The 22,247-nt window shown below is 38.7% G+C and overlaps 3 protein-coding genes across 3 annotated transcripts; all 3 read right to left on the bottom strand.

Annotated features, from left to right (window-relative positions):
• Positions 1-1,213: 1,213 nt before the first annotated feature.
• Positions 1,214-4,824, bottom strand: LOC113045061 (zinc finger and SCAN domain-containing protein 12-like). Its single transcript, XM_026205193.1, has 3 exons — positions 4,072-4,824; positions 3,904-3,982; positions 1,214-2,456 (listed from the first exon to the last, which is right to left on the bottom strand). The coding sequence occupies exons 1-3, from the start codon at positions 4,402-4,404 to the stop codon at positions 1,636-1,638; spliced, it is 1,233 nt and encodes a 410-aa protein (XP_026060978.1). The 5' UTR covers positions 4,405-4,824; the 3' UTR covers positions 1,214-1,635.
• A 132-nt stretch (positions 4,825-4,956) lies between these two features.
• On the bottom strand, positions 4,957-11,930 carry LOC113045060 (nucleolar GTP-binding protein 1). Its single transcript, XM_026205192.1, has 16 exons — positions 11,813-11,930; positions 10,947-11,117; positions 10,740-10,843; positions 10,461-10,597; positions 10,161-10,261; positions 9,984-10,076; positions 9,683-9,874; positions 9,519-9,584; positions 7,836-7,925; positions 7,611-7,721; positions 7,365-7,494; positions 7,190-7,290; positions 6,802-6,999; positions 6,259-6,324; positions 5,999-6,133; positions 4,957-5,393 (listed from the first exon to the last, which is right to left on the bottom strand). The coding sequence occupies exons 1-16, from the start codon at positions 11,858-11,860 to the stop codon at positions 5,241-5,243; spliced, it is 1,896 nt and encodes a 631-aa protein (XP_026060977.1). The 5' UTR covers positions 11,861-11,930; the 3' UTR covers positions 4,957-5,240.
• A 431-nt stretch (positions 11,931-12,361) lies between these two features.
• Positions 12,362-22,191, bottom strand: LOC113045059 (solute carrier organic anion transporter family member 5A1-like). The gene is made up of 10 exons (XM_026205191.1): positions 21,228-22,191; positions 19,737-20,180; positions 18,739-18,871; positions 18,430-18,635; positions 17,767-17,931; positions 17,470-17,668; positions 17,221-17,380; positions 16,400-16,635; positions 16,255-16,319; positions 12,362-15,174 (listed from the first exon to the last, which is right to left on the bottom strand). The coding sequence occupies exons 1-10, from the start codon at positions 21,607-21,609 to the stop codon at positions 14,717-14,719; spliced, it is 2,448 nt and encodes an 815-aa protein (XP_026060976.1). The 5' UTR covers positions 21,610-22,191; the 3' UTR covers positions 12,362-14,716.
• Positions 22,192-22,247: the final 56 nt, after the last annotated feature.

Below are 22,247 nucleotides of genomic sequence, written 5' to 3'. Positions count from 1 at the left end.
ATAATAATAATAGCACTGCATAATACTGCTGAAGTTATAACAAATGAAAAATGTGAAACATGCTCCATCCAAGTGTTATTCTTGATTGCATCAATGCACAACATCCATCACATTTCATGATTATAAACATGAAAATAACAAACTAATTTGCTGTTTTAATGATTGTCATTTATAATTACTGACTGAAATTAGTTTTTTTGTTGTTGTTGTTTTTTTTGATTATCAACGATTTACTTTGGATTCAAACACAGCTCATGATTACCTCAAGCTTTCTGAGATGAACAGAGTGGTTACTAACGAACAAAACACTGCCATATCCTGATCATCCAGACAGATTTAATCACTGGTATCAGGTGCTGTGTGAAGAGAGTGTGTGTGGACGCTGTTACTGGGAGGTTGAGTGGAGTGGTCAGGTAGATATATCAGTGGTCAGGTAGATATATTGGTGTTTGACCTGCAGTGGCAGTTTTTCATTCTTGCACAATTATAAAAGGAGTTATCTCCCTGAGGTCTCCAGATCTTCTAGAATAGGAGTGTATGTGGATCACGGTGCAGGAACTCTGTCCTTCTACAGCGTCTCTGACACAATGACCCTCATTCACAGAGTACAGGCCACATTCACTCAACCTCTCTATGCTGGGTTTTGGGTTTAATATGATGCACAAGTGAAATTGAATGATCCAGCATAATAGATTACAGACCTTTTACACATTCAGTGCTTTTCCAGTGTCGGGTCAAGTGGTTCTACTCTCTAAACAATAAATTAAATGATTTTCATTTTATTGGCATGCCTTTTTAGAGTTATAATCTCAAGCAAATAAAATGTATTAAAAGTAGAATTCATTTAGAAGAATCATTGATTGTAACAATTTGTAAGCCTTATTAATTATTCCATTGACACACCATATGACCATCTTTGTTCACGTTAATTTGTTAGAAATACATCTTTATGTTGAAAGGATCATTACCGTATTTTCCAGACTTTTTTTAAGTTTGGCTGGTCCTTTCTCCTTTTTTCATAAATAAATATTCCAATAAAATTGTCAATTGTTATATCTTTGTTCATTACTGAAGTAGAATCTATTTTTCTCCTTCAAAGAAGCATTACAATAGTATCAATATAACATCCCACAGAATATTTTAAAAACATCTACAACCTAAAAAAAATTAAAGTGACAAGTCACAAGTAAGACTTGAAGATAAAATTCCTCAATTAACCATTTATTCCTATTAAATACAACACAGACAAATCCAGTTAGTGTTTTTGCTGTGACTTCCTGCAAATAAAAATGTATAATCTATAATTATATCTAATTTAGATCATAACAAACTCCTCAAACAACACATCATCCTGTACATTTTATGTACATTTGCTATTCAGGTAAAACGGAGTATTTCATATTGAAGGTCTCAGAATCTGAATGTGCTCAATCCAGCTTTCTAATGTTGGCTTTCACATGGTCTCCCTGCAGTATGTATACATAATGCATTTCACTGCTTTAGTTTCTGCAAAATTACCTGTTAAAATAAGTGCCGGAACACTGCAAAAATACACTTGGAACAGAATATATAAAATATATTAAACAAACATCAAAAATGGTGTCCTTCATTCTCTGTTGTGAGCCTGTGCATCTTTCAGGGAAGCGTGTCCTGCAGTGTGTGAGTTTGTATATGGGAAAGTGCATGCAAGTCAGGATGGTGTTTCCTGGTGTGTATGCGGAGGTACTGTTTCCCTGCGAATCGTTTTCCACAGCGGGTGCATTCGTATGGTCTTTCTCCAGTGTGGACAGTCTGGTGAGCCGTGAGGTGTCCGGACTGTGTGAAGCGTTTCCCGCACTGCTCACAGCGGTACGGTCGTTCTCCAGTGTGAATGCGCATGTGTGTGTCCAAACTCTGCGACGTTGTGAAACTCTTGCCACAGATCGAACATATGAAGTGTCGCTTGCCGGCTCCACCTGTCCGTAAAGCGCCCATCCGGCCATACAGACCCAGTCCTGAGACGTTACCCAGAGCAACGAGCCGCTGTGCTGCAAACAAGGGAGAATTATGGGATACGAGAGAGTCAGACCCGCCAACCCTCTGTGGAGAGCTCTGCAAGTGTGTGAGTGTGTCACGGACAGAGTGTGTGGCCCAGTCAGATACCAGATCCATATCAGCCTTCAAGCACAAGTCTTCCTGAAACACTCGAGGGACTTGGGAAGCGCGGGTATCTGACGAGGTTTGTGCGAGGGAGAAGGAAGCATTATCTGAAGCAGCCAAGTCGACGCTGGAGTGCTGGGACTCATCAGCGCCGGAGTGTGTGTCTGCAAACGTGAGTGTGTGAGAGTGCGTGTCATGATCAGGGGAGTGTGAGTGTGTGTGAGATTCCTGCCCCGAGAGTTCGGCAACATCTGGTTTCGGAGAGTCGTGAGTTACTGCAGAAACACTTTCACCTTCGTCCTCATCGTCGTCATCATCTGTTGAGAAACACACAGTAAGACCAATATTTAAACCTACTGCAAAAATGAAAGAATTACTGAAAGTAAATATTATATTTGCAGCTGCAAGATTAGTCTTTCACAAGCTGAAAAGAATGCATGTTACACCTCTGGCTACCAATAGCTGCAAAACCACCACAGACGTTTACATAAAATTCTCCAGAAACGGCTAAAAACACATCTCTTGCATCTTCTTTTGACCCTCTAAAAAAGAAAAAGAAAAAAAGAGCCTCTAACACTAGCATTTTTTTCTTCTTTTTCTATTCCATCTTGTTATTTATTATGTGTTTGGCTAACCAACACTTGTCACAGCACTTACATATTATTGCTCTTTTGTTAGTTTTGATTGCTTCTATTATCCTCTTTTGTAAGTCGCTTTGAATAAACTAAATGTAGATGTTAATATTTCAAAAGGGCAATAAACATATGTGCAGTATGCAAGTTAGTATGAATACATATCATCTTTGGCTTGGTAAGTTGGACCTTAAACAATTAATATACATTAAATAATATCAATCTAACTGTACTGAAACGATCAGATACAAGCACACAAATCTGAACTGAATAATGACACTATTGTCTTCTGTAGAGCTGCTTTATAACAGAAATGAATCGAGTCATTTAATAATTTATGAACTTTGCAACACTGACACTGTTGTTGAACTGAGCTGTATAATGACACTATTGTTTTATTGTAGAGCTACTTTATAGCTCTGTTTCATAATTAATGAACTGCATCCTTAACACTATTATTGAACTGAACTGAATCAACCTTAATTAACATTAACTAAATTGAAAAGAATAATGAAACTATTGTCTGTAGAGCTGCTTTACAGCTGAAACTGAAGCTGTTGTTCAAACTGAATATAGCTGAAATTGAGGTCATTTTACCATAATGTTATTTTCCTGTTTATTATTGTGAAGCTGAAATAAAAATATTATTGATCTAACTGTACTTACACTATCTGATAAGAACATAAACACCTGACCTGAACTGAGCTGAACAATAACAGTACTGTCTTTGGCAGAGCTGCTTTATAGCACTGTTGTCTTCTGCCCAGATGCATCTGACGTAATTTCATAATTCATTTCATAATTCATGAACTGACAGACTGAATCAACATTGACTTAAATAATGGCATTGTTGTGTTATGAAGAGCTGTTTTATAGCTGAAATGGAAGTTGTTTCATAATTAATGAACAATCTTGATTTTCATATTATGTTTAAATATAAATTATGATTTGTCTTATAATCCATTCATTGTGCGAAGAGTGACATTTGCTTAAATTTTAAAATAAAAGTCTGGTGAACCATTAAAAAAACCATTTAAATATGTTTCCTTGAATTACATCACAAGCACATAGTTTTTTAAAATTAGTGAGTTTGAGTGGTAATGCATAACAGGAATGACCCAAGGCACGTCACCTCCCAGCGGCGGCTGCTCGAGACCTTCCTCTTTGATCTGCATTTGGATCAACTCTCCCTCCTCGCGAAGCTCACGCATCTGGAATCCGAAAGACAACAAATAATAATTGTTTTTGCAAATATATTTTTACTTGCACTATAAAATACTCAAAACAACTGGTCCCCTACCTCTACCATTTTACGTCGGCTGGTGGACTCTTCGTCTTCTTGCGTTTTTCTGCCCACTAGCGACTCGCGAGTAACGTTACTCAGGTTACCATCACACCGACCGTCGCGCGCCACGGGTGTCTCGTCGCTGTACCCCCGCGCCGCGACGATGGACTCTATGAGCTGCAGTTTCCGTCGGAGCTCCTCGTTCTCTTTCTGGTGGCGTGAGATCTCGATGTGTAAAACCGCGTAACCGTCGTCAACGAGCTCGCAGATCTCTGCCACCGCCGCACGAGTCAGCGTCTCCATGATGGTCGCGAGCTGGCTGTGAAACGCCCGGTAATTCGCCATCATTCGCGTTCCTCTGTGTTTGGGCCGCCCGTAGGTCCCGTGGAAAACCAAGGTCCCGTTGCAGTACAAGTTTAGAATACGGCGATTATTTCGTTCGTCGTTGGTGAAATAAGACAGTCGTGTGTTGTTTTGATTTTCTGTCTGAAACGGTATAACGCTTTGACACTGTTGCTAGTGGAGGCTGATGTCGTTTCCGGGGGGCTTCGCTCAGATGTTTTGTCAAAATAAAAGTCACTGTGGAACATTTTTGTAATTGTAAAACTTTAAATCATAAAACGTCAATATACTTGATGAAATTCCTGGTAATCGAATTCACAGGTAACTGCGACAATATATACACATTATTATACACACACTTCTTCAATTTGTAATTCAGTTACAGCAGTTCTGATATACAGTAAACCTGCACTCGTGCTCTTGTGAAATACATTTTAATTCAAAATACAGAAATCTTTACCCAAGTATACTGGAAGGTTTGAACACCCCACCCCACACAGAAAGACAGACTACTCACTGCTCAACGTTAGTAAAGAACTTCACACGTGAATATCAGGGTTTAATACTTTAGCTGGTTTATTTGACTCCCACTGCTTCAGATCATTTGTTTGCTAAAGTGATGAAGGGTTCAAAATCATGATCCTGTACACTTCATCATTCTGCATCATATCAGACATTTCGAATGATGCGATTAACATGCATTTCAATAACTCATGTTTAAAGGTGTATTATCATCTGTATCAGAAAGAACTATTAAAAGTACAGAATATAACAAATATTTATTAATTATGGCATAAGGACAGGTATGAGTACATAAGAGATGTATGTGAATAAGGCTGCATTTATCTGTGGCTGGTGCTACCAGATTTCCTCTTCCCAGAAAGGAGATGTTTGGGTTTGACATCAAACACATGTCGATCAGATTCACCCTTCCTTCCCTGCCTGTTCATCTCCTTCTGTGAGCTCTTCATCATGGTCTTTACCTTCTTCAACATCTGGGAGAAATAAGACAGAGTCCAATGAACATCGCTCTATGAAAATCTTTGTAACACTTTACTAAGGAATTAAGATTCCCTTTATTCATTAATGACCAATAAATCTTTTACAAATGCATTAATGTATAAAGTGAAAAACAGCTGAATAAAAAGGGTGATATCATGCAATACTTGCCACATAGTAAACCATTTTTAACTCGTTATAAATGCTTAATAAATGAATGTGAAAACTACAAATACAACATACTTCAATCTGACTAGAAGTCAATTTTGCTGCATCATGAAACGAGTATGAATAAAAATTAAGCATATTTATCATGAGTTAAAAATGGCTTGCTATTCGACAGGTATTGTATTAAAGGCACTATGAAGTTATAACTATCAATTATTTATAAGGCACTGTAAACAACCTATATATAACCTCTATAAACCATTTAAAATGTGAAGCTTAATTTAAAGTGTTACCAAAATCTCTATAACCTGCTAAATGAGTGACTATCATAAATTAATTTCATATTAGTCTAGAATATATACATTATATTTATAATACTATCTGTAATATTGATTTCAGGATATGATTATGCTTCAGGTAACGCAGGCACTACCTTGGCATCTCTGACTCCTGACTGGTCCCGTGGTGGTCTCGAGGCACTCTGACTGCGAGTGCGTGATGTTGGTGGTGCAGAGACTTCCCTCTTCCTCTTTCGAACCAGAGAGCGAGATCTCCGAGCATAGTGGCTCTAGAGGGACATAAGGTGAACACAAGCATGCTCAGATATGTATATGACCATATGGCACACACAATGAAGTGTGTTACCAATCGGGTTATGAATAATGGAAAAGCTTTAAGTATACAGGTTCTTACATCATCTTTATCGGTCATGTCCAAACCCAGATCAACCATCTCCTTCTCCAGAGTCGCTCTTTCCACCTGCAACCACATATACCAATCAAATCAACCCATCTTTAACCAGCGAACTAAAAAGCTGACAAAACGTGTTTTAATAGGATGCTGAACAACAAATATTCCATATTAGAAACACTTAGTCACTTATCTTAAGGTATCCTTGTTACAGAGTAATTACCGTATACATTTAGGTACTGAATAACATTAATTAAAAATATACTTATTTTAAGGGTTAGGAATAGGGTTCGTCTTGAGGTTAGTTATGTATAATTATTCATACTTTACTGTACTTGCTATTTTAAATACATGTAATGTGTAACAAAGATAAATGAACGACATGAGTGTGAGTGATTAATAACAGAATTTTCATTTTTGGTTGAACTATCCCTTCGATAACTGCAAACTCTACCTAAAATATGCAAGTAATGTCTGATATATAAAAAAACACTTCCTATCATTTAAACACATACAAAAATAAGACTGCTGGACAGAAAGACTGACCTTCTTGGCTGTGCGGGGCATTCTGGGTCCCTGTTTGTCTTTCTCTTTTGATGCGAGAATCTTCAACTTCCGTTTCTCACGAATCTGACTGGCAAGCTGCCGGATCTCCTGCATCTCTTCATCCTCACTTTCCTCCTCAGAGTCGTACTCTCCAGCCTTCTCACGTAGCTCCTCTTCCCGCTCCAAATCTTCCAGCCTCTGAGAATGAGAGAAAGGACAGAAATTCAAAACATGTCATCTGAAACAAGGATGTAACCAAATATTCACTACGGAGGCCAATTGTCATCAGAAATCCTTATAAGTTACCTCTAATCTGAATTTCAGGAGGCACTTGATATCAGTGGTTACAGTCCTTAAAAAGTTTGAAATCAAAGCATTTGTTTCATACCTTCATGATCTCCGGGTCAATGTAGTCAGCAATATTGTGCCCCTCCCAAATCTCAGGAACCTTATCCTGCTTTTCTTCTGGATTCATCAAGTCCCAGTATTCTGAATACACAAGACAACATTTTTAGACATGTCTGGAGTGTATATGTGTGTACGCGTGTATGTTTATATCTTACTCTGTAGATCCAGTGTGTAATCATCTCCCAGCTCGACCTCAAGGTCTCTCTCCAGTTTGCGTTTGGGAGCATTCGTCTCCATCGCCTTTCTACGGAGCAGAGCCCCTTCAGGAATAAACGGAGGCCTTTCCTGAACAAACCAAATCAAAATGGTTTACAAACGCACTATATTCACAGGAACCATTACCAAAGAAATATGCTTATGATCAAGATGACACTGGTCTAAGAAGTGCAAAGAGCATGTACCTTTTGATCTCTCTTGGTAGGCACCGCCAGATGAAGTCTGTTCAAAACATCATGGACCTTCTTGGTTTTCATCTTTGTGTCCACACGGTGAGCCAACAGCCGATCACATGCCTATAAACATATGATCATAAATTGTTTATACCACCAATCTACAAATGCTCTCTTCCTCTTAAAATTGGTACACAAAATGAAGAGCATGTGTTGAGTGAGTAGAAGTGATCTCACCTCAGCCTTCACCTGCATCACTCCCTCTTCTGTCAGAGTGCTGGTCTCAATCACTGTGATCCCCTCAGCAATGAGATCCGAAAAGATTTTCTAGACACACAGAACAAAGTTTCAGTGTTACTGCAGAAAGTCTCAACTAGTTGCAGCTACGTCTTTATCACGTTTCTTTTTTCTCTAAACTCTTTGAGACTAAATCTAACATGCATATAAGTCAATTGCTGAAAAAATAACATTATGAAGCTAAGAAGATCTTTTGAAACAAAACTGGCGATCAGAAAACTTCTGTTAAATGGAAACTTAAAACGGTCTTCCAATCTGTGTGGTTATTTTGTCAGTGGAACACAAAAGGTGAATCTTCGCAATAAAAGTTTATAAAGGAACAAAAAGCACTTTAAAATAAAATGTTTTTGAAAGAAGTATATTATGCTGACCAAGGCTGCATTATTGGAGCAAAAACAGTATAGAAAATAAACAGTTTTAATATATATTACAATTTTTATATATATATATATATATATATATATATATATATATATATACACACACACACACACACACACACACATACTTTATATTTTAAAAATATACAAAAAATTACAGATTTTTTTTGCAGGCAATTACCCCAGTCTTCAGTGTCTCATGATGCTTCAAAAATCATTCTAATATGTTGATTTGCTGCCGATTTGCAGCTTAAAGCTGCAGTCTGTAACTTTTTTTGGTTAAAAATTATCCGAAATCAACATTTGAGCAAGTACATAACCAGTGAGTGTTCAAAACTTTTGCCTTTAACCTTTTTCACAACGGTTAGCTTATAATAAATGTTTTTTTAATTTGAGTGGAACTGGTAGGTTGTCACGGGAAAATGCAACATGGACTGCTGCGTCATTACGTCACATCTGTAAACATGAAGTTGTTGTCCCGGCTACATGTGAGGATCCTGCAGGTGATGGATCATTTGATTATAGCCTATTCCCACAGCAGCTGGAAAAATTAAATTAATCATTTTGATGGCAGACTGTTGTCCAGAAAGGATTGTGTGTTTATGAAACATGTGAATGAAATTAATATCAATATACGGTTGAAAATTATTATTTGGGTCATATATTTTAAGAAAGTAGGCTCTAATCTGTGATTGTGAAGTAAAGTAAATATCCACACCGGTGCGGTGAATGACTGCCACATGTAACATACTCCTCGAAAAATTTGATTAATCTGTGCAGGAGCCGTGCCGGAGCACAACCCACGCAAGGAAGATAATTCCAGAAACAGCTGCAGTTGCAGGTTTTCAAACAGAGATGGAGACAAAGAGGCAAAATTTACAGACTGCAGCTTTAAGAAGCATTTCTTCTCATCATCAAAAGTTGTGCCGCTTAATATTTTTTTCCAGGATTATTAAAAAAATCTTAAAGATCTTATGACAATATTAATGTCTTCTTTACTGTCCCTTTTGATCCATTTAACATATCCCTATAAATAAAAGTATTCATTCTAAATACTTAAAAGTTCCCCAGTTCTTTGGAACATTCACATACTGGTCTGAAGTGCTTGAATTCATCTGTCAGCATTCATAAAGATATAATAAGGCTTTAGATGCCTCTGAATATAATGCATCAAATATATGGACCTACTTTTTAAAAGATGTTTTTTTTCAACATTTTTGAAAGATTTAGAATCTCAGTTTACCTGGTTCTCCTCTGAGAGTTCACTGATCTTCTTCACGTCACACTTATTGGCCAACACGATCAACGGCTGCAGAATACACAAATAATCATCACTGCCATCATTCAGCACAAAAAAAAAAAAAAATGTTTACAGCATTTAAGTTAATTCTTCATATGTGTGTGTACCTTATTGGCAAACAGTGGCCGTATATTGTTGAAGAGCTCTAGTTGTTGTGAGAGATTGTGTCCGCACTGCTCTGACACATCCATGACATAGAGCACAGCAGCACGCAGGTGAGCCAGAGCCGTGATGGCCTGCATTTCTATGGTATTCCTTTCTTCAAGAGGATGATCCAAAATACCAGGGGTATCAACCACCTACAAACACACAGCCATAATTATCAAGAACATTTGGTATTAATTCATATAATATAAAATCAGTGCCATTAATCACTGTCTGGAAACCATGCATTTTTCTATCACTCACCTGCCAGCGCAGGTATCTGTAATCCATATGACCCACAAACAAAGATTTGGTAGTGAAGGCGTACGGCTGGACCTCAACATCAGCACGGGTCACCTGTACACACACACTCCATTAAAACCTAATATTAAAAACTTGACATTTAATTTACCTTCACATGCACAAATTTTACAAACCAACCTTGTTGATAAAGCTGGACTTGCCAACGTTGGGGTAACCACACAGCAGGAGGGTTCTGGTATTTGGGTCAATAGTGGGTAAACGGGACAGATGCTGCCGCACTGCGGTAAAATAAATATGCATTTAGTATGCACAAATGTGCATCGGAAGTAAAAGAATTAGTGCTTATTTTTGTTTCACATTTATGCCTTGATCAGTGAAGCCAAATAATCCTCCAAAATTATCAACATTAAAGAACTCAAAGAACCGTCTGTTTTTTTTTTTTTTAAAGTATCTGTATATGTGTTTAAGTGTTTGCACCTTGTTCTAAATACTCCAGACTCTGTTTCTGTCGCTTTAAGATGGTGCACATGCGCCCCAGTGCGGCCCGTTTCAGCTGCTTGCAGCGATACAGTGAGTCTCCATATTTCATTAGCCGCACATAATCTTTAGCAACACTACGAATACACAGACACACAGTTTACTCATACACAGATGAGAAAAAAAATAATAATAATCAGCCAACATATTAAATAAAATCAACCACAAATTAATTCTAATAAGTAATGTGCATGACGTTGTTAAATTCAAAAGACTCACTTGTCAATAAGGTTCTTGGCGATGTTGATCTGACCCAAAGCCAGTTTATAATGATCTTTATCATACAGCACATTCATCAGATCAGCATAGAAGGGGTGAATATCCTAAAACACACAGTTAGTCATTTATCTACTAAACAAGTGATGACTAGGAAGAATCAACAAATATGAGCTTTATCCAATGCATATAGTTTTGTGTGAGACTTACGTCCAGTTTGGGAAAGTCGGTGAGGATCTGTGACAGTCGATCATGGTAGTTCTGCTGGGTGAATTTGACTTTACGCATATAGAAATGTCTAATTCGGTGGATCTGATAGTGTTTGTGTATTACAGTGGGAGTTTTTCGCTGGGTTTTGGATAAAGTCAAATCGATGAAATCCTACAGGGAGAAAATCAAAAAGAAACTGTAATGTTAGTTTACTCTTGCTTTACTATTATTACTTTTTTATATATAATAAAAAGTTTCAAGTTCCCATACTGATACACACCAGGGTTCCCACAAATATTGACAAATGACATCCCGTGACTTTTCTCAGATTTTTCCTGCATTAATGGCTACTTAAGGATTTTATATAACAATTACATAACGAACACAACAATATTATTATATTCTTTTACAAAGGCTGCACTTATCAATCTTAGACAGTGAAAAACAACTAGAAATAAATATGTTTTTCGGAAATTCCCTTATATCTGAATTTTACCAGTAGCCTAATGGAAGGGAAAAACTATTAAAGTTGTAAGGTTTTCCATGTTCATAGGAATCGTGGTAACGTTTATTTAAAATTAATTTAACCAAAGCCCTTAACCACATTAATATACTTCATCCCTGTACAGATGAACCCCACAACTACCACTCGTTTCATTTTAACATATGACGCCTGTAAAACCATGTTGGATGTTGACAGCAAATAAAATGACAATATATAAAAAGTTAAATGGCTCAACACCGCGCGCACGTGTACAATACGTGCAACATACTGTCAATGTCCGTTATTAACGACAACACCAACAATACTCTTTATAACATTTAACCATGCATATGTGAGTGAAAACACGCCGTTATTTTCTTACCTTAGCGGTGGGAACCACCATAATCTTTTTAAAGTTGTACAGAGCCATGATAGCGGCACACGCGACACTCTACAGAGCACGCGGAAGGGTCGAACACGTAGCGGACGCACGTCACGAAGAGCGACACACGTGGTACAGCAATGACGAGTTCACAGCGTCACCTACCGGTGGGAGGAGTTTTTAAGCAGAACATTTCACACACACAGGCACACACACACAAAGTTTGTAATGAATTAAATTATAATTATATTTATTTTTCAGAATAATTAAAAAAGATAAACTGATATTTGGAATTAATGTTTCATATGAATCCAGAAACATTGCCCCAGAATCTGGACATGACAGATGACATTAAACAAATACTAGGTTCAACTACATTTACTGCACATTTAGTTCAACAGGATGAGTGTGGGTTCAGTGCCAAACATTCAAGTCTCCTTTATGTTAATATATGTGTTATATTAAAATAAAACAACATGATCAAATCACTGCATTTTTTGTATTCACTATAAACCTGTTAAAACAACAACATTCCAAAACACAAAATCACAGCACACAATCAAAATCATTTTATTTAGACATTTTATTGACACAAATCATTTATTCGTACAAGTAAACCAAAACAGTTAATAAAGAATTTCTCCAGGTTTGCCTCTAATTAGCCAAACCTTCAAGTAACTTCAAATAAATAATTGTACGAACGTGTCTTCTGTTTGCAAATGGAGCACAGTAACATAGGAAGGGACGGGTTAAAGAGGGAGAGGCAAATGAAACACTGTTTCCTCAGCAGTATGTTTCTATTGAAGTCCTGCAGTGATCAGGAATGAAGCTGATTTCTGCTCAGAGCTGGTGTTTTCAGTTGCATTACCATCAACCTCACTAATACTGGCTCAATTTCAGCACAAACAGATGACCATCTACAGAGATGTGAGAGCATGTTTTCAGGAGTATACATGATCTGTGTGAACATGAGATGATATGATGTGTCTCCTATATATATGCTGTATTTGTGCGCGTGTTACTTACTAAGATGTCTGCTTATGATCAAGACAAACTGAAAGGAACAATTTGAATACTGATATGATGCACAAAAGTCAGAAGTTATGCAAAAAGACACAGAAAACCAAAAAGATGCGCGCACTGCACCAACTGTTGCAAAAACACTGTCATTAAAGGACTAACAAGCTAAATATTTAATACAGCACACAAGATAACAGTTGATAAAATAAATGGAACAAGCTGGAGTCAAAACAGTGGGTGGGGTTTAAAGTCTGGGAGGACCACTGATTGTGTGGAGTCAGTAATGTGGGAGGAGTTTACACTCTGGACTTGGTACATAAATATAGTTAGTAGAGAGGTATTAAGGGAGTGGTTTGGAGTTTGGGAGGAGCTACTGTTATTCAGGAGGAGTCGGAGTGGAAGGAGGAGCTTACATTGGGGGAGGAAATTAAATTGTTTATAGGGAGGTTGGTTTAAGGGAGGAGTTTGAAGTTTGGGAGGAGCCACAACTTGTATGAGTCAATATTGCGTGAGGAGTCTACACTATAGGAGTGGTCAATATAGTTGGCAGATATGTTAGGCTTGTTCGTCTTCATGCAGTGCCTCAAAATCAAAAGCAATGCATTCTGGTTAGAATATTTGTCTGACTTTGGCACTGCTGTTGTTTTAACAGTAAAAGCTTTTTTAGTTTAGTCGCACTTATATTGGGTCACGTATCAAAAAACACTGATAAAATCATATTTACCTCTATTGGTATTTAAATAGAATATGTTAAGGTTGAACTTTATTCATAAACAGATGGCGCTGTATTAAACAGTATATAAAAAGTGTTTCTGAAAACATTTCTAAAACATCTCTGTATTTGACAAATATTGCATTTATTTAACTTTATCTGTGATGGCATGCAAACACTGCACGATCGTCACCAGTAGCAGAAATTGTCTGACTTGATGTCTCTGATTTCAATTCCGTCCCCGACTGCAAGTGGCAGATCTTGCCAGCCGGTGACAGGCTAGTGTAGTTCATCTCAAACAAGCCTGTTGTTTTAGAGGAGGGATTTTAAAGTATGGGAGGGGCTATTTAGATTTAGGAGGAGTCTGTACTGGGGGAGGAGTTTACAATCTGGGTGTGGCCAAAATAGTTGAAAGGGAGGTTGTTTAAGGGAGGGATTTAAAGTTTGTGAGGAGCCAATGAGAAGAAGGCATGTTCGATGTGAAGTGCCGCTGTGCAGACCGATTGGTGAATGACATCAAAGCTCCACGAGAGTGAGTTGAAAGCACATGTAGCACTCTGCACTCTATTGCTTTTGTGGAACTTTGATGTTGTACACCGATCTATCTGTCAAACACATCTGAAGTCAGTACTGTGGGAGGAGTTTACAGTTTGGGTGAAGAAAAAAATGGTGGGTATGGAGGGTTTTTTTTAGGGGAGGGGCTAGTGGGGAATTAGGAGGAGCCAGTGCGATGGGAGGAGTTTGCATAGTAAAGTTTGCAGTCTCTTTCCCTTCACTGTTGAAAAATGGATGAATAAATGAGTTAAACAAATACATGTATTTTGTCTGCTGTACAGGAGAAGCAAAAGAATATGTGCACAACTAACACTATAGGTAACTAGATGAGATGACTATATGTGTTTGAGTATGTTTGTGTTGGTATGTCATGATGAACAGCGGTATTCATCAATCTGAGGTATTGTCAAAAAAGTTTTGTTACTAATCAGTGCTTCACAAAATCTGTGATAATATGTCTTTGAAGTGTGTATGTGTGTGTGTTTAAAGAAAAGGCACCAGCAATGGCTTTAAATGTTGTGGTATGTTTCCATTTACATAATCGGCCGTCATAATTGTATGAAGTTTCATGCATGTGTATGAGCGAGTACGTGTGTGCGCGCGCAAGGCTCCAGTCCTCAGACCGCCACTTTTTCAAGTGACCGTATGGGCGGAGTTATTGCTTTCAGGCCATTGCCAGGGCAGCTGTTACCACGGCTAAGGGCGTGTCCAGTTGGCATTGCAGCGTGGGAGTGTTCTGGTGGGCGTGGCAGGAAGACAGGACAGGAGCGTGTGCGGGCGTGGCCTTTGTGACCTCCTGCGTGACAGATTAGGTGGCTCACCGTGTCCAATGGGTAAAGCGTGTGTGTGTGCGTATGTGTGTGCGCCTGCTCCTCGCGCTGCTTGAGCGAATACCAGGTGAGAAAGATGAACAGGAAGCCAAGGAACTTCAAGCTCGCAGCCAGCCCAAAGTAAACAAAGCGGAGGGAAGTGACATCGTACTCCCAGCAGGACCCATGGAAACCACAATCATGCTGCCACAGCATACAGGTGGTGTCAATCACAGCCCCAAAATAGATAGGAGTGGGGATGTAGGCTGGGGAGACCGAAAGAGAGAAAATTTGTTTAAATATTCATAATTTCAGCAACTAACTGATACATTGTGGTAATCAACAGTAGGGCTGTGAGAAAAATATTAGATTATTAGATTATTTTTAGATTTAGTTTTTATCTATACTACCATTCAAAGGTTTGGGTTCAATAAGTTTTGTTTTTAAAGAATTTTTTTTTTTAAAGATAAATTGATCAAGTGTTAGTAAGGATATTTATAATGTTACAAAAGGTTTCCATTTCAAAGGGATAATGTTCTTTTTAACTTTCCATACATCCAAAAAAAAAAATCTAAATATTACAGTTTTTCTGTATTTTGGTATCATCAACCTTTTAATATATGAAAAAATCATCCTTTTTGAATCACTTAAAGCTGCAGTAGGGAACTTTTGTAAAAATATATTTTTTACATATTTGTTAAACCTGTCATTATGTCCTGACAGTAGAATATGAGACAGATAATCTGTGAAAAAAATCAAGCTCCTCTGGCTCCTCCCAGTGGTCCTATTGCCATTTGCAGAAACTCCATCGCTCCCGGTAAAAAATAACCAATCAGAGCTGCGGTCCGTAACTTTGTTTGTGTTCAAAATGTAGAAAAATTAACATAATAAGCGAGTACACCATGAATCCATTTTCCAAACCGTGTTTTTGGCTTGTCCTGAATCACTAGGGTACCTTTGTGATTCTTCATAGACATAAACAGAGAGAAGTAGTTCCGGCTACACTACAATGTTCTTCCGCAAAACGCAAACAGTTCTGTTTATTAACCGCTAGAGCGTCAAAAATTCCCTACTGCAGCTTTAATAAAGCAGCTTATATTTTATGATGCTATTATAACATCTTGGTTTAAATACTCTTCCAAGTCATGAGCCAAGAAATGATATAAATGCTCTTGTGAGATGGTCTTCAGGAAATGTAATGGCCAAATAGAAAAGTCATTAAAATCAAGCTTAACCCTATATGGCAAGCAAATCAGTCCTGAACATATGATGAATATTCAATATTTGCTCAGCTTTACTGGACAGTCAAAAAATGATTAATTCAATAAAATCCAGTCCAATCCTACCAAGAGTCCTGAGAAGAACAAACTGCATTCCCAGAGCAAACGGCCTGTCCTCTTCCTCCACTGACCTGCTCAGGAATTAAAAGAGGAATGAATAAAACAAAGAGATACAGAGAGAAGATAGCTAAGTACATGGAGAGAGGCAGACCTGAGCGTAACGATGATGACGGACGGCTGAGCACAGGCAGTTATGAGAGTCACGATGAAGAGAAAGATGAGGAAGGTGATGAGCGTTCCACATGTGCGCTCACACTTTCCTGCCAGGGCATAACCATTCTCGTTTAGGTATGTCTTCACGATCACCACCTGCAGATCATGTTTTCCTCCCGACGGCGTGATCACCTGTCTGCTCTGAATACATGCGCAGTCCGAATAGTTTCTGATCTGAGAGGGAGAAAACGCATTGTTACGATACACATGAATAATGTCAACAATACTGACAGAGACCATTTTTTTGGGTGGTTAAATTTTTAGGCTACCATGAAAAATGTTGATATCTTAAGCCAGTGACTCTCAAAGTGGGGTGTGGGGTCCACGACTCATAGCCAGGGGTCCAGAAATTATTTTAGGACCCTATGATTATCGCAAATGTGGAAAATGTGTGACTGAAATACAAAATTCAGTCATAAAAACGTAATAGTTGTATGAATTCAACTGATTAGACATTGCATTAGACTTTTTTTTTTTTTTTAAGTTGTAAGATTTCAATAAGACATGCCTTTTGATTTCATGTTTATTTTAACCATTAAAACAAGGTCCAGAAAAATTAAAATGGACACACACAAAAAAAAAAAAAAATCTAAAAGTATAAATTGTAGCAAGCATATGCTTAATCACTGTAAACAGCTTTTGTTTTAAAGTAAGCATGCAATCAGTTGGGCATTACAGCAAAATAAACCCCAACATGGTTTGGACAAACCCTGGATTCGCTGTTGATCTAACATTTAAACTTGATTAAAAATGACTTACTCCTGAGGTTTGGTTGGCAAAGTTGCTGCAGCCAGCCAGACATGGGTTAAAGTAGGTGATGCCATCAGAGCCACAGACAGGCGCATACTCGTGAATCCTGCAGCCACAGTTGACATTACAGCTTGCCGTCAGGTTTCGGTGAGACAGAGTCAGTGTCGGCCTGCAAAAAACAAATAGAACATCATTCAGTGCAGCTCATGTTTCCCAGGTGATATTTATGTAGGGGTCTACAGGGTTTTACTCCATTACCCGGCGGTGTAAGGGATATTGATTCCACCGAGGTTGATGCTCTCGCAGCCGACAATGAAGAGAGTGGAAAAGCAGAGCAAAGACACGCCACTGCAGATCATGGCCAGCTTTGCTGCTTCTCTTGCACCAAGTTTCAGTTTCTTAATGATGTACCCACCTAAAACTATACCGACACCTGCACTGGGTACAATGATCAGACCTGCACACACAAACTCACAATTAATAAACACCCACAGTGAGTACTGTGATCAGATCGACACATGTTTGTGTCAGTGTGTGAGTATGTGTGTGTTGTACCTGTGTATATACTGGCATTAGATGCTGGAACACCAAATTGAGATTCAATGAATTTAGGAATGAAAGTGATGAAGGCTGTGACGATGGCACATTCCGCCGTATACGACAAACTCACAAATAAAAACGTCACGTTACTCAATATACGCACAGCTGCTTTTGGCAAATCTGGAGAGAGAGACAGAAACAGACAGAGAGAGAAACAAGACAGATTTATTATTTGGTTTTAAATATTGTCATCCAAAATGTGTTTATACTAAAAAAAAATCTGCATTGTTATTGTTAACTAAAACTAGTAAAAAACTGCAGTAATCTGGAGTACTGAAATTAATAAAACTGAAAAAAAGAAAAGAGAAATATGTCATTTATTTATTTTATATATATATATATATATATATATATATATATATATATATATATATATATATATATATATATATATATATATATATATATATATATATAAAGATAAAAAGAACACCAGACAGTCAAGTTAAGGAATATTGTTTAAAAATAAATATTAAATAAAATAAAATAGCCATTTGTATCTTGCTAGCCATTACTAAAAGGCAAATCTTAGCTCGCTGTATCAAATATCTAGTGTGACATAATTCTTCAAAGATGATCTGATCAGAATCAGATTTTAGATTTGACATTAGGTTGCACCTTTGATATTTTTGCCAAAACCCATGGAGGATGAGACAGCCTTGCTCTTTTCCTTCTTCATTTCATCATCACTGGAGACATCCCCTGCACCCTTTTTTACACTGCTTTTACTTTTCTTGTGCCGTGGAGGAAGTTTTTTAGGGAAGGAAAACATGGGGAAGATTACCAACAACATTGCCACAGCACACAGAAGAAATCCACTCCACCTGAGAAAGAGACAGACACAGAGAGGGTCACAGTGCTGTGTCAGGGTTACTGCAATGTTAGTTAATTAATAAACAGCAAATGAGAGGACAAGGTTTTCCTCACCAGTTTCCCACAAACCGTGGATCACTCTGATCAATACTGACTATTGTCCCAGGGTCGACGTAGAATCCGATCAGAATCCCACCCAGCAGATACCCAGCGGCTGGGCCAAGAGCTCCCATCACATACATGATAGCTAAACATGCACAAGAGAGAACAATTACATTTCTTTAGCTTTCATATGCTAATGGCAGAATTAAGGTCACAGGTTTTTTTTTAGAAAGTAGAAAAAAAAAACGTGTTAACCATCAGGCTAAAAGGCACTGTTGTGGACAAAACCTAATCTCACTTGTGGCTTCCTGTCAAACACATTCATATCATACTTAGACAATAACAAATATACTCTTATTATTTACTGGTACAAACAGCTTATATTTGCAAATTTTAGACTTTTAGCACGGACTGGTACCATGGCCACTTAGCTAATTATTAAATGTCAGTTCCAAATGTTGATTTTCTGTTTAAAGATGTTAAATATGAAACCTAAAGAAAATCTTCTAAAATATTGTTCTATGCATGTACAGAACTAGTAAGACTAACACACCGATCAGTCCGCATTAAATCAAATCAGATTATGTAAGTCTGTCACTCCACAGACTCAGTGTTAGTTTAGTTATTGTTAACATAAAACAAAAAAATAGTTTTTGTCAATTGGAATAAAGCTCATGTAAAATAAAATACAAATATTAGATGAAAAAGTAGGAATTTATTCAGTTTACAGATGCTTTATCCAAAGTGACAAATAAGGAATAAATCTAACGATTCATCATAAAGAGGCAAATAACACAAGTGCTCATAATACAAAGCCTAAATTAAATCTGTTCATAAGTGATAGAGTCTCTTCAGAAAATGACCTGCTAAATTCATATGGATATGAAGCGACAAAGTAATGGTTGCATAGATCTCATGTAAGAAAAAACGTGGCCCGTAATCACACACTTTACCTGATTGACTGACCCAGCTATTCAACAACACACAGACAAAGCCTCACTTCGACTCACCCAGGTACAGGGATGCGTTCTCTTTCTTCACATTGTCATCCAGGTAAGTTGGTCCAAGGGTGTATATGGGAGTCGAACCCATTCCCACGAGGATCTGAGCGCAGATGAACAGCACCACATAGAGGGCATGCTCACGCTCCTCCCGGTCCCGCTGGCACCTGGACAGTGCTGACCTCTCCTGACCGCTGCCATTACCACCGGCACAGAGCCCCTCTCCCCCTACTGTGCTGTTCAGCTCCTCCAGCTGATACGGTGGAGAGATGAAGTGAGGTAGGGAGAAGAGGGCGGCACCCACAGCAATGAGCACACCCCCTACAGCCAACCACCGAGGCCTCTGGCTCCGCCCACCAAAGTAGCTAATGAACACCACAACGAGGAGACTACCGATGTCAAAACAGCTGACCAGAAGACCCGACTCTGAGCTCCGCAGACTGTACCGCTTTTCTGGAAAACACAGGATTAGTTTAGTAGAAAATTCATAAATATACTCCAATGTTGAAACAGAACATGGTTGAGATGCTGAGAGGAAAGCAGATTTAAACTAGAAAGTTGAGATTTGGGGTGAGATGAAAGAAGACTAAATGAGACAAGATTGAAATGCTATTAAGAGGAAGAGACTGAGATTAGGATGAGATCAGATGAAACAACATGAGAAACAAAGAGGTGAGACCGAAATGTTATTAAGAGGAGACGAGACTGAGATGAGATAAAAAAAGATGATATCCAGGGTCGGGAAGTAAGTAACCGTATTTCATTAGTTACATTGTAAATGGGTGGTAATGAAATTACAGTTACATCCAGGTGAAAACAGGCATTTAAGTATCAACAGCAATTGATTTTATGACACATCCTAAACTACAGTTCTGATCATGAATTTTATACTCCTTGCAGAATTTGATGTCAATTTTTCTTCTTTTGTTTAAAGATCTTTTTTTCCCATTTAGTGCTAGTCTTCAGAAATTAATACTTCAATGTTTCCTAAACTAAAGGACAAAATAATCTGTTCGCTTGATTCAAAAAGTTTACATGCCCTGGCATTGTGCTTCTTGAACAGCAAGAAATAATTTTTTATGTATTTATTTATTTTAAAGATTGTCGGAATTGTGTTCCAATCAAGAAATGAAGGAAAGCTGATGAGGAAGAGGAAAACTAAGTCCTATGTTTGGTGGGCGTTATTTTTCTTTTTCATTACCTTATTAGGATTCCAAAGTATTCTAGAGTATTTAGATTAAATTACAAAATTTGTGTAATCTAAGGAAATATGTCACAAATTACTTTTTAAAACATGCATTTTGTAATGTGTAGTGGAATTCATTTGAACTTTCCCGACGTTGATGGTATTTAGTTAAGAGACTGAGAAATTGGAAAAATTTGACATTCAGTTGGATAGATGGATGTAGACTGGGATGAGATAAAACAAGATGAGGCTTTAGGTGAAAAGTTGAGAGGAGAGGAGAGGAGAGAAGATCTGCTAGTGGTCAGGTATATTACCTATGGTGGTAATGACACTGCTGAGATAGCCGGAAACCATCAGAGACTGGATGAAGGTGAGGTAACACATGCAGAACAGAAAGCAGCGCGAGTCCGACAGGATCCTGTCCACATATCGCCTCACGGGCAGCCGCGGCATGCGGAGCGTCAGGAGCGCAGCAGCGGCGCGTCTCTCCGGCTCACGCCGCTCGGTCCTGACGGGGGAGCAGTGCGGGGAAGAGAGCAGAGTCTTGTCTGCGTCCTGCTCCGGAGCATGACTGCCGCTGAGTGCGGGGAGGCTCTTAGATTTCAAACCCTGTGTAGGCTCCTCACACAAGTACAGGAACGGTTTCACAGGTGCGGGGCCCCCATCGCCCGCCTCCCCACCGGCACCGGATGCCATCCTCAGCGCGTCACGCACACAGACGCACACTGAATCAACAGCATAACAGACTCTCAGATAAACCGGCAGCGGCTTATCATTCAGCACAGAGGCTATCCGAGACGTTTATAAGCGTTGTGGAGACGCAGACATACTGCGCTGGCTCATTTCAACAAAACAAAACACCCAAACAGATATGCTTTATTATAACTATATATAAACACCCTAATTGTTTCTTTACAGCACCATTTTCTTTTCATTTCGACACATATTCACCAAAACAACACACTGGATCGACGGTCGACCTGCAGCCGGGGGCTCACGCGCCTCTGCGCGGATACTGCAGCGCGCGCGCTCGGCCGCGTCACACACGCGCATTCTGCCCCGTTATCTGCGCTAGATTAATAACCACGATTAATTCCATCGGCGTCGTTAAACGGTATTCTGTCGCGTCTTTCTGCACGCGACTCCGACACACCATCAGATCTTCGCCGTGTAATCCTTGTCCTTGGACGTAGCGGTAGCTCGGGCTGTCAGCTGTGTCGCCTCCGAGCGCATTCGGTCTGTACCGTAGCGGGTGCAAGTAAACAGACGTAAACTTCCGGTTCACGATTCCTGTCTAAAAAATGGGGCTGCACCACCCCAGTCTGTATTTTTAA

Source organism: Carassius auratus, chromosome 27 (genome assembly GCF_003368295.1).
Source record: "Carassius auratus strain Wakin chromosome 27, ASM336829v1, whole genome shotgun sequence".
NCBI classification, from domain to species: Eukaryota; Metazoa; Chordata; class Actinopteri; order Cypriniformes; family Cyprinidae; genus Carassius; species Carassius auratus.
The sequence above is the reverse complement of the archived record's forward strand: the minus strand, read 5'-3'. Positions and strand labels throughout refer to the sequence as shown.

Bases quoted from the DNA above. Each gene is read 5' to 3' on its own strand.
- LOC113045060 (XM_026205192.1), bottom strand. From the start codon at position 11,860: ATGGCTCTGTACAACTTTAAAAAGATTATGGTGGTTCCCACCGCTAAG. The intron at 11,118-11,812 runs GTAAGAAAATAA...TTCTCCCTGTAG, and splicing joins TGGTGGTTCCCACCGCTAAG to GATTTCATCGATTTGACTTT. The intron at 6,325-6,801 runs GTCAGTCTTTCT...ATGTGGTTGCAG, and splicing joins TGCCCCGCACAGCCAAGAAG to GTGGAAAGAGCGACTCTGGA.
- LOC113045061 (XM_026205193.1), bottom strand. From the start codon at position 4,404: ATGATGGCGAATTACCGGGCGTTTCACAGCCAGCTCGCGACCATCATG. The intron at 3,983-4,071 runs GTAGGGGACCAG...TTCGGATTCCAG, and splicing joins GCCGACGTAAAATGGTAGAG to ATGCGTGAGCTTCGCGAGGA. The intron at 2,457-3,903 runs GTGACGTGCCTT...GTTTCTCAACAG, and splicing joins CGAGCAGCCGCCGCTGGGAG to ATGATGACGACGATGAGGAC.
- LOC113045059 (XM_026205191.1), bottom strand. From the start codon at position 21,609: ATGGCATCCGGTGCCGGTGGGGAGGCGGGCGATGGGGGCCCCGCACCT. The intron at 17,932-18,429 runs GTGCAACCTAAT...CTCTCTCTCCAG, and splicing joins TTTTGGCAAAAATATCAAAG to ATTTGCCAAAAGCAGCTGTG. The intron at 16,320-16,399 runs GTCTGCCTCTCT...ATTCCTGAGCAG, and splicing joins GTCATCATCGTTACGCTCAG to GTCAGTGGAGGAAGAGGACA.